The sequence below is a fragment of the Lathamus discolor genome, chromosome 14, assembly GCF_037157495.1.
Source record: "Lathamus discolor isolate bLatDis1 chromosome 14, bLatDis1.hap1, whole genome shotgun sequence".
In the NCBI taxonomy this organism is placed as follows: Eukaryota; Metazoa; Chordata; class Aves; order Psittaciformes; family Psittacidae; genus Lathamus; species Lathamus discolor.
This window is the reverse complement of record NC_088897.1, coordinates 2,144,316-2,155,370: the sequence shown is the minus strand read 5'-3', so window position 1 is coordinate 2,155,370 and position 11,055 is coordinate 2,144,316. Positions and strand designations below refer to the sequence as shown.

The window sequence follows — 11,055 nt, the reverse complement described above, 5'->3', positions numbered from 1 at the left end:
GCCGAAGCTTCCGACACCTTCTTCGCTTTTTTTTTTTTTTCCCTTCTTTCCTTTTTTTTCCCCTTCTTCCCTTCCTCCCTCCCTCCGCGCCCCCCCGCCCCCCCGCGCCCCGGAGCTTGGCCGGAGCTGTCAAAACCACGCCTATGCAGATCCACAATTGGTCTGAAACGCGTAAAATCAGCAATCAAGGGGGCTTGGCTCATTAGCGGGCGGATCAGAGCAGGAAGGACATGTGAGATAGTCACAGTTTTACAGAGATCAGGACAAGATCCAACCGTTTCCACTCCGGCTCCCGGAGCCATGAGCAGCCCTCGCCCCAGCGCCGTCCGCGGAGCGCGGAGCCGGGCCGGCCCCGCCGGGGCGCAGCCAGGGCCCGCAGGGGTGTGAGGGCCCCTGCCCCGCTCCGCGCCGCCCCGCGCAGCCCCGCGCCGGCTTTTGTTTCTATTTTAGTGTTGGGAAGGACTTCACTGGGAGGGCTCTCTCCCTCGCTCGCTCTCCCTCGCTGCAACAACAACAACAAAAAATAAGGACCTACTGTCTCCCCTCCGCAGACCGGGAGTCCCAGGAGCCGGGAACTGCCTCTCTTTTTTTGTTTCTTCTTCTTTTTTTTCCCTCCTTCCCCGCATCTCGTTCCGCTGGGGTTGGTTTTATTTTTATTTTTTTTTCGGCTTTTTTCTGTGTGCTTTTTTTTTTTTTTTCCTTTTTTTTTCTTTTTTTTTTTTTGTGTGTGTGTTGTTGATTTTTCCTTCCTCTTCCAGAGCCTCGAGCGAGTTCGCTGGGCAGGAGAGGGGAAAAAAAATACTAAACCAGCAACAAGCAACGACAAAACCCACACACACCTTTTCGTAAAGGGAATCCCTCTTTTTCTCCTGGATTTGTGGATGCACCGATGAGAGATCCAGCCTTCCCAGGGACTGCCATGGCTTACCACCCCTTCCACGCACCCCGGCCGGCCGACTTCCCCATGTCCGCTTTCCTCGCAGCCGCCCAGCCTTCCTTTTTCCCCGCTCTGGCTCTGCCTCCAGCGGCGCTGGCAAAGCCCATGCCGGACCCCGGGCTGGCCGGGGCGGCCGAGGCCGGGCTCCACGTCTCGGCCCTGGGACACCACCACCAAGCCGCCCATCTCCGCTCCCTCAAGAGCCTGGAGCCCGAGGAGGAGGTCGAAGACGACCCCAAAGTCACGCTGGAAGCCAAAGAGCTCTGGGACCAGTTTCACAAGCTGGGCACCGAGATGGTGATCACCAAGTCCGGGAGGTAAGAGACGGCCCCGCGCAGCCCGCCCCGCACCTGCGGGGCCGCGCAGCGCCCTCGCCCCTCCGGCTCATCCCGCGGCCCCCGCCACTGGCCAGGTCCGCCCCGGTGAATTAGCGCGGGGAGCTTCGGTCCCCGGAGGTTTTCGGAAGTATTTAACCCCGCTCCGAGCTCCCCCCCCCCCCCCCCCCCCGTTACTGCTTTCCCGAGCGCGGTCCCAAATTAAATTTTGCGCGCTAATTGAGCGCCTGCGAGCCCCCCCCCCCCCTTTTGTTTACGTCGCTTCTCACCGGTTCCTTCCCTCCTGCCAAACTTTCCCCTCGGCCGGGGTCTTCCCGGCCCTGCCCGTGTCCCCGGTCCCGGGTAGGGCAGCGGCGGTGCCGCCTAGGTCCGGGTGAAGGCAGGGAAACGGGACGCCTTTGAGCCCCTGTTTCACGGAATGGGATCTTTGAGCTTTCTCCCCGCTTTCCGCCGCGGCGGATGCAATAGAGCAGGGTGAGAATCGTATGGGACGTGGAAAGGCTGGAAATCCTCTGAGCTAAAACATGGTGGTTTCGAGGCAGCCGGGACCGGGAGGTGCGGGGCTGTTCGGTGGGGCCGCGGCCGTCGGGGTCGGCAGAAGGCGGGGGGCACAGCCTTGTACCGCTCTGGGTCTCTCCGCAGGAGGATGTTCCCCCCGTTCAAGGTGCGGGTGAGCGGCCTGGACAAGAAGGCCAAATACATTTTGCTGATGGATATAGTGGCGGCCGACGATTGCCGGTACAAGTTCCACAACTCCCGCTGGATGGTTGCCGGCAAGGCCGACCCGGAGATGCCCAAGCGCATGTACATCCACCCGGACAGCCCGGCCACGGGGGAGCAGTGGATGGCCAAACCTGTTGCCTTTCACAAGCTCAAGCTCACCAACAACATCTCGGACAAGCATGGCTTTGTAAGTGCGGCTGTGGGGCAGAGCAGAGCCCCCCGAGCGGGGACCCTCCGAGCAGGGATCTACCGAGCAGGGACCCTTTGGGTTTTCCCGGTGCCGGGCTGCCCGGCCCTGCTCTGCTTGGGGCGGCCTTGGAGAACCACGGGGCTTCAGCGGCTTCTTCTCCCACCAGCAGCGCGCCCGGGGCCGGTCTGGACATCGGGGCCTTACCGGGTCCTGTGATGCCCTGGCTGTCCCACTGCCCCCTCGGCCGCTGGCCGTACCTGGCACCGAGGGGTAGCTCCTTGCCTTCCTGGGGACGGGTCCCCCGGGAAAAAGCGAGTGTTGGGCTAGGGACAGCCTCAGGGTCCCACATCCCGGGTCTCCGCGGCCTGTCCTGCCGCCTTTCCCAGGCCCTCGGGGCTCTGCGGAGAGCGGTGTTTGGAAGGGTGAATGTGCGGGGCCGAAGTTGTGCCGGGGGGTGCAGCGAGGGCAGCCCCGACGGAGCGGCGGGGCTGGGGACGGGCAGGTGCAGCCCAGGACGTTGCTGCCGGCCGGGCCGGGCCGAGCCGAGCCGAGCCGGGCCGAGGAGAGCGGTGCTGAGAGCTGCGGCACCTGCGCTGGGTTTCCTCAGCTGGAAGCAGGGCAGGAGCCGTTGGCTGAAAGCCCCTGTTTATTTCCCTATTTTTTCGGAAGCCCCTGTTTACTTCCCTACTGGTCATATCTGCATCACCTAAAGGAGGTAAAAGAAAACAAAAAATAAAGCCGAAAAAATAACAACCCAACAAAACAAAGAGAAAGGAAAAAAAGAGGAGAAAGAAAGAAACCGAAGCGTGTTGGCAATTTGCAGAGATCCGCAGAAATCAGGGTCAAAACGCGCGGGGAGCGTGATCCTGCGTGAATGCACGGGGCGGGGAGGGGAAATCACAGCGCATAAACCAGCGGTCTCCGGCCTCTGGACAAGCATTTCGGGCGATAAAGGGAAAGTTCATCGCGGTGGTACGTGATTAGCGGGGGCCGGAGCCCTGCGGAGCCCGGAGCCCTGCGGAGCCCGGAATCGAGGGACAGCCGCGGGACTCGGTGCTCAGGTGCGGAGCGCAGAGCGGCAGCTCCCGCGGTAACTTTTTGCTCTCGTTTTATGTGTTGGTTTTTTCCCCTCTCTCTATTTTTCCTCTCTATTTTTTTCTCTGAAGGCAGGAAACGGCGTTTTGTTAAATAATACATTACGAGGTTATTTATAGGCAGCAAGGTAAATCGATAGATGGGAGCCTAAAAATATATCTTTTTTTATATATCTATATACTAGGGACAAACTAGTTTGATTCAGCGTTTTTAACGGTTCGCCTCTTTTAATTAAAGATCTTTTTTGTGTCTGTCTTTGCCCAAAATCCGGACTGTGTTAAATCTGGGAGCTGAGGGTTTAGCCAGTGCCCATCTGGTCAGAGAAGGATGATTATTTTTTTTAAAGGAATGCAGATTTGCGAGCCTGAATGAGACTTTTTGCACCATTTTCATGATAAATCCAGTCTAGATGATATCAATAGAGTAGCGATCTGACAGTTCATCAGCAGGTGATTATTGCTGGAGTTAAAAAGGGGGGGATTTTTCTTTTATTGCCTTCTAACCTGAAATGAAGTGATAATTATTTAGCCATTTGGCCGACGTTATTTGACAATAATTACTCAAGCTTTCGCCGTTCCCCTACGGATTCCGGGCGGTGAATGCTGCGTTTCAGCCCGACCACAGCAGGTTGGGGAATTATTTAATCGCTGTCGGGCAGAAAAACGTTGCCGATGCGGGCAGCAAGGGGCAGAGGGTCCGAGGAGCCCCGGGCGCTGCTCGGGGGAGTTCAGCCGCTTCCGAAAATCCTCAGCCAAATCGCGATGAATTCGGTTAAAATAAATAAATAACATGAGAAGGGAGGAGGAGATGGAGGAGCAGAGAGTGGCTTTAAGTGCTGGCGATGCTTTCAGACACCTGGTTGGGGAAAAAACCATGTCTGTTCCTTCTGCAGCGTTGCTTCGAGACATAAATTTAACATGGCTCATGGTGAAACGCTCCTTTCACGTCTCAGGCGCTGGCTCGGGCTGGCACGGGTTTTTGCGCCACCGACACAAATTGAGAGGCTTTTTAACGATATATATATATATTTTTTTTGTTTGTTTTGTGGTGGTGAGGTCGAGTATTTTTTTAGAGGTTTTTTGAGGTTTTTTGTTTTTTTTGTTTTTTTTTTTTTTAAGGACGGAAATATGAAAAGCGGCGAGAAATGTTTTGAAAACTCGCCTCGTGTTTGCGGGGTTGTAATAAAACGGGGAGAACCTTTTTGCTGCTTTATTGCTGGGCTTAACACCCGCAAGGATGCTGCTGTGCCTGCCTTCCCCTGACCTCCTTATTTGGGGGCATATCATGCAATGGCATAAACAAAAGAAGAAATCTCCCTCTTTGGCATTCCCCGGCATTCCTTCCTCAGGCTGAATTTGTGATAAATTTTTTTGGTTGTTTTCGGGAGAAAAGGGATTTTTGGGGGAGGTATCTCGATATGGACCGCGAGGCTGACAGCAGCTGCGGGCTGTGCTCTCTCGCCCCTCCAGACCATCCTGAACTCCATGCACAAGTACCAGCCCAGGTTCCACATAGTTCGGGCCAACGACATCCTCAAGCTGCCCTACAGCACGTTCCGCACCTACGTGTTCCCCGAAACCGACTTCATCGCCGTCACCGCTTACCAGAATGACAAGGTACAACCGGGCAGCCCCTGCCCTTTCCCTGCCCTCCCCTCCTGGCCTGGCCAGGTACCCATTCCCTGTCTTCCCCTCCACCTACCCCTGCTCCACCCCCCCGTCCTATCCTTTACCCCTTATTAGGGTGTATTTGTGTGTGCGCACTGTGGACATTTTGGGGGAGAGTGGCCAAAAGACAGCAACAGGAGGAAGGTTAAACCCCAAGCCCTCCAAGCAGGAGGCACCTTTTCTACTACTACTGTTATTATTACTATTGCCAATACGATTGCTATTAGTATTTCTGTTATTACTACTTCTAATTTCCTCCTGGACTTTGTTGCACCTTTTCTGGGCTGTGAAAGTCGTTGGCACAGGCCCGGGCAGCACCATGGCGTGTGCAGCCTCATGGAGAAGGTGCCCTGGGCTCGGGAGAAGCCAAAAAAATGGAGCCAGATAAGCTAATTTTAGTTGCTTTCGTGATTTAGCAAGTGTTGCCCTGTGAGCAGCGGAGCCAGGAGAGCTCGGTGGGGAGCGGAGGGCCTCTGCCAGCCCCTCCAAGGGTTGTGTGTGTGTGTTTTAACCCAAAAGCTGACCCCCACCTCCACCCCTGGCTGCTGATGCTAATTGACAGCTCTGTCTGAGGGTCCTGGTGGGCTTGTTTCCCTCGTAAAGTTTATGGCGAAGAGTCACAATCGATTAAAGAGCACTTTGTCTGCTCGCCCACCGCAAGCTGCGCGGGGCAGCCGCCGGCCGGTGGGCCCCGTCGGGCGGGGGATGCTGCAGGTCCGGGCTGCCGGGTGGGGGGAGCGGCTGAGCCGGGCCCTTTTCCAGCTCCCCTCTTGGGGCCGTATTTCAGAGCCATGCATTATTGAGCACCCTAATGTCGCTGGCCCCAGAAGCCCGTGGAGGGGAGGGATAAGAATAGCTTTTACCCAGCGCTGCGCGGCTCAGTCGCCATCTTCTCTCCGGGGGGCCGTGAAAAATAACTTCCTATCATTAAGATTCTATTAATAATTCAAGCCCAAACCTCAGCATCATTTTTAATAAAGCATGCGGTGTGTTAAAGCGGGGCCGCAGCGCGTTTTGCAACCTGCGCAGCGCACCCCGGGTTCCCCGACGGCGGCGGGGGGTGTGGGGGACAGGCAGAGCTTCACACCACCCCCTCTCTCCATCTTCCCCCCTACCGCAGATCACCCAGCTGAAAATCGATAACAACCCCTTCGCCAAGGGCTTTCGGGACACGGGCAATGGCCGGCGGGAGAAGAGGTAAGGGGTGTCCCCCGTCCTTCCCCACTCCGCACCCGCGGAGGGCCGGGCGGTGCCCAACTGCCCCTCTTTCCGCAGGAAGCAGCTCTCGCTGCCGTCCCTGCGGATGTATGAGGAGCCCTGCAAGCCCGACCGCGACGGCGGCGAGTCGGATGCCTCATCCTGCGAGCCCGCGGCCGTGCGCGATGCCCTCCACTCGCCCGTGGGTGCTCTCCCCAGCCCCCTGCGCCTCAAGGGAAACAGCAGAGGTAAAGGAGGAGACGCGGTCCTCAAATTTCCCCAAACTTCGTGTTTCCGCTCCCTTGGTCGGTGCCGGTTACTGAGGAGCAGTGAGGCAAACCACCGGGGAAGAAGAAATGAGGACGGGCATGAGGAAGCCCAAGGGTTGACAGAACAAGAGCAGAGCAAAGGCTAGTGGGGTGCAGCGATGTCCTGTTTAAGCCATGGGATAAACAAAAAGAAATGGCAAAGCAGCCCGTGGGCTTGACACGTCTGCCCAGCTCCTCGCTGGTGCGCTTCTGCCTGTCATGGCTACATTACACTCCCCTGGAAAAAAAAAGGGAAAAAAAGAAAAAAAGAAAGAATTAACACATTCGAAAGGGGAAAAAATGTTGTAACTCCAAGACTTCAAGCTAGTAAATGAAAACAAGCTACCCGTTCCCACGTTGCAGTTTTTAGATGCTGGGTTTTGTCTCGCCGCACTATCAATCTGCTCTTTAAACTTTCCTCCAGCCCGATTCCCTGCAAACCTTCATCAAAACTGCAACCCCCCCCCCCCCCCTCCCCGGGGTGGTGGGAGGGTTTATTACACCCCTCTCCTCTTTCAAAGGCTTCCCCGAATATTCGCCCCAGCCTGCAGAGCTTCACCTAACCCGCACCAAAACGTTTTCTTCGTTTAGCAGGAGGTGATCAGGCAGGGGCTCTGTTCCCCTCACCATCTCCTCGTCTCTCGTCCCCCTTCCTCCTCTGAGAGCTCAATGGGGCTCTCTAAATTAAAACCCGTTTTAGGAAAGTGTGCAGCATCCCTCTTGCCTTAAAACCACCTTTTTAACCTGATTCAACCTGCACGTTTGGAATAAATCCACGGCGTGCTGTTGATCAGCTCCATGTAATTAAATATATACAGGACCATTTCCTCCAGCGCTGTCCACCCGCCTGCTCTCTGTTCATCCCCCGCTCTGCAGACCGCTTTGAGTTTGCAGCTAACGAGAGCGATGCTGTAATAGATTTTGGTCCTCCATCAAACATGTTTTTCCTGTTTGGCAGAGCAACAGACCTGCTGTTGTTAATCCCCTTTCCCCAGAGCGGCCGTGGCACGAGGGCCCATTTCTGCCCCTGAAATGAGTTTCTCCCATTAATAACGATCGGAGCTTTGCCGCCGCAGTCTCTCCATGACGCCAGGGCTCTCACTAGTGACACACTCCTTGCCTCCCCTGGGTGCTTCTGCTCTGACCCTTTGCCCCTCCATCCCCTTGCAGAGGAGAAGCTGGGGGCCGACAGTGACGCAGAGGTGGAGAAGGCACCCGAGGAGCGGCCGGCAGCAGCGGCCAGCCCCAGTGGGGAGGACGCGACGCCCCGTGGCAGCCCTCGGTGCCCAGAGGAGCGGAGCAAGGAGAGACATAGCCCAGAGAAGGTCAAGGATGGTGCATCCCCCCGGGAATGCCCTGGTGAGGGCCTGTTCGGCGCACGAGGCCTGGAAAAGGATAAGGTGGAAGGACGGAGGAAAGAGCCAGACCCGGGCAAGAAGGACATGGAGGGCAGTGGGCTAGGCAAGGAGGCCTTTGCCCCGCTGATGGTGCACACGGACAGCCCCCCACACCTGAGTGCTGGGCACCTGCAGAGTCTGGCACTCTCTGGCCTCCATGGGCAGCAGTTCTTCAGCCCTCTGGGTGCCGGGCAGCCTCTCTTCATCCACCCAGGACAGTTCGCCATGGCTCCCGGTGCCTTCTCTGCCATGGGCATGGGACACTTGCTGGCCTCCGTGACTGGTGGGGGAAGCCTAGAGAATGGAGCCCTCTCATCTGCCCCGGGCACAGCAGGGACAGCCACCCCCTTCCCTTTCCACCTCTCCCAGCACATGCTGGCCTCTCAGGTAAGACCCTGTCCTCATCCTGTGACCCCACTGCTCCCTGTCCCCACTGCCCATCCAGGCCCTGAGCCCTCCTCTCTGTGTCCTTCCCCAAAGCTCCCTGAATGAGCAGAGCTCTTTGGGAATGCAGCTCCCAAAGGTGGGGGGATATGCAGGGGGGAGCAATAAAAGTGCAAATAAGGAGCTGCTGGTCCCCCCAGCATCCCCAGTGCCCTCTGCAGCCCCTGGGGACAAGAGGGTGAGGCTTCCCAAGACCTTTGACATGCTGCCTGCTGCAGCATGGGCAGGATGTGGGGGACATTTTGAAGGTTGACCTCAGGGCTCCTTTGAAGAGCAATCTTGTTGGGGTTTTTTCTGTAGCTGATCCTGTTCCCCCATAGGTAGGGGCAGAGTCAGGAGCATAGCCCTGCCTGACCTGGCTGTCCCCATCCAGCATCATCCCCATATACTTGTCAGCCCCAGAATGGCTCCTGCAATGCCTGCGCTTGTGTTGCCTTTCTCATCGCCTATGACGAAATTCATAAAGATGGCTTTGAACTCCCCTAATTTCTCAATCCTACTTAGCAATGTGTTTTAATCTGGTTAAAGGTTAGTGATGCTGCACAGACTAGGACACACAGTATACATGGAGGGGACAGAGCAGGGATGGGGCATGTCCCGGAGACGGTTTTGTGCCTGGCAGCACCAGCCCAGATCACTGTACAGGACTGTACTCAGTCCCTTGGCCTGTCTCACAGGGATATCCCCACACTGTGTTTTTAGGGTAACTTTCTTGGGGGAACATAGCCGGGGGGCCAGGCGGGAGGGAGGATGCAGTGGAGCATCAGCATGGCTCTCACCCCTCTCTCTCTCTCTGCCTCTCTCTTTCTCTCCAGGGAATCCCGATGCCCACCTTCGGCGGACTCTTTCCCTACCCCTACACCTACATGGCAGCAGCAGCGGCGGCTGCCTCGGCCATGCCAGCCACCAGCGCAGCGGCCGCCGGGCCGCTCTCCCGCAATCCCTTCCTGGGCAGCAGCCGTCCCCGCCTGCGCTTCAGTCCCTACCAGCTCCCCGTCACCATCCCGCCCAGCACCAACCTGCTGACCACCGGCCTGCCCACCAGCCTCAACCCCGGCTCCGAGGGCTCCAAGGCCAGCAGCAGCCGTGAATCCAGCCCGCTCCCCGAGGTGCCGCTGCACAAGGGGGGCAGCCAGCGCCCCACTGCCTCCCCCAAGGGCTCCCTGAAGGAGTCCCTCAATGAACTGCAAAACATCCAGAGACTGGTGAGCGGGCTGGAGAGCCAGCGGGAGCTGTCACCAGGCAGGGAGTCCCCCAAGTGACCGACGGGGCGGGCAGCGAGCCCTCCAGCGGGGTGGAGAAGCACTGGTATTTTGTACAGCACAGTATAAATATTTATTGCAGAGCAAGGGGTGGGGGACGGACAGGGAAGCGAGGTGCTGGAGCAGAGGGATGGAGCCCTGCCGGCCAAGCAGACCCACCACCCCAGAGCCGGGAGTGAGAGGTGGGAGAGCAAGGCTCTTCCGTCCCTCCAGCTGTGGGGCTGGGAGCAGCTCCCCGACTCCAGCATGGCCATGGAGCCCCCCGACCCCTCTGCTGCCCCGCTCCGGGCACTGGGCAGCTCTGGGGGTGCAACGAGACCAGGCAAAGCCCCATGATGGATGGGGCAGCCCCGACCCCCAGCCCCAGCGCTGGTCCCGGGGAGATGCGCGGGGCCAAAACCTCATCTGTGCAAGGGGTGGTGGGGGGAGGGAGGGAGGAAAAAAGACCTAAAAACCGGAAAAAACAGAAATAAGAACCGAAACATGGGATACAAACCGCCTCGGCAGCCGCCGCCGTGCAGAGTGGGTCCGGCGGGGGGAGCCCCGTGGGTACCCGGGCAGATATTTATGAAATAAATGGTAATTTGTGTAAATAAGCTATAAGGATCCCAGAATATGCAAATTGGTATTAATTTATTCAGAGTTGTACATTGGTGTGTACATAATATTTAGAGTTTAACTCATCGCATTTAAGGTTTTTTTTGTTTTGGTTTGTTTTGGGGTTTTTTTTCCATTTTACATGAACATATATATTGTAAATGAAAACTATTTAGCTCTTTGTGATCGAAGGAGATACCGGTTTCTTGAACTGTGTTTTAAGATATTGTTTATCCCGCCTGTTCTCTAGGACAATCATGTGCCACCGGTAAAACAATTGTTGGAGTCATTGAAACGAAGAGTTCAATTCTTTAACGGACTTTTGCAAGGAAAATAAAACAACAGCAACAACAAAAAAATCGAATCCAAAATGTAACGCAAATATCGCTGCAGTGCGGGGTAGAGAGAATGCAGGAATAAACCTCAGGTTTTTATTTTTCACTCCAAGAACAAAAAAAAAAAAAAAAAAAAAGAAAGAAAAAAAAAGAAAAATATAATAAATTTAAATATCACAGGACTGTGCTCTATATTTGTTTTAAAATAAAAAGATACATGATTCGCAACGTGCTGGTTACTCGGGTATCTGTCTGTTCAGTTTTGATGAATTCTCACATCTTTCAATAAAAAAAAAACTACTCGGAGAAGTCCTGCCGGCTCCCGCTTGTTTCATTCCCGTCGCCACCCCGCGGCCACAGCGCCCCGTCGGGGCCGCCGCTCCCCCGCAGGTGCGCAGCGCTGCGCGGGCTGCACGGCGCAGCCGTGGGGCCGATGGGGAAAGATGAAAATGGTCCGAGGTGCGCGGCCGCCCGCGCCGGCGGAGCGCTCCGCGGGGGCGCCCGGGGAAAGGGAAACGCCGCCGGCTCCTCCCGTCAGGGGATTCTGCCCTCAGGGCCTCTGCCCCCC

General features: G+C 56.5%; 1 protein-coding gene across 2 annotated transcripts; it reads left to right on the top strand.

The window, feature by feature from the left end:
• Positions 1 to 206: 206 nt before the first annotated feature.
• Positions 207 to 10,793, top strand: TBX2 (T-box transcription factor 2). 2 transcript variants are annotated; one of them, XM_065694514.1, is made up of 8 exons: positions 207 to 640; positions 759 to 1,254; positions 1,915 to 2,182; positions 4,750 to 4,896; positions 6,068 to 6,144; positions 6,223 to 6,392; positions 7,623 to 8,236; positions 9,109 to 10,793. In XM_065694514.1, exons 2-8 carry the CDS (start codon positions 890 to 892, stop codon positions 9,553 to 9,555), a joined length of 2,088 nt encoding a protein of 695 aa, XP_065550586.1. In that variant the 5' UTR covers positions 207 to 640; positions 759 to 889; the 3' UTR covers positions 9,556 to 10,793. The 2 variants fall into 2 exon arrangements, with proteins under 2 accessions (XP_065550586.1, XP_065550585.1); XM_065694513.1 differs by having other exon boundaries at positions 207 to 1,254.
• Positions 10,794 to 11,055: the final 262 nt, after the last annotated feature.

Bases quoted from the DNA above. Each gene is read 5' to 3' on its own strand.
- TBX2 (XM_065694514.1), top strand. From the start codon at position 890: ATGAGAGATCCAGCCTTCCCAGGGACTGCCATGGCTTACCACCCCTTC. The intron at 1,255-1,914 runs GTAAGAGACGGC...GTCTCTCCGCAG, and splicing joins GTGATCACCAAGTCCGGGAG to GAGGATGTTCCCCCCGTTCA. The intron at 6,145-6,222 runs GTAAGGGGTGTC...CTCTTTCCGCAG, and splicing joins AATGGCCGGCGGGAGAAGAG to GAAGCAGCTCTCGCTGCCGT.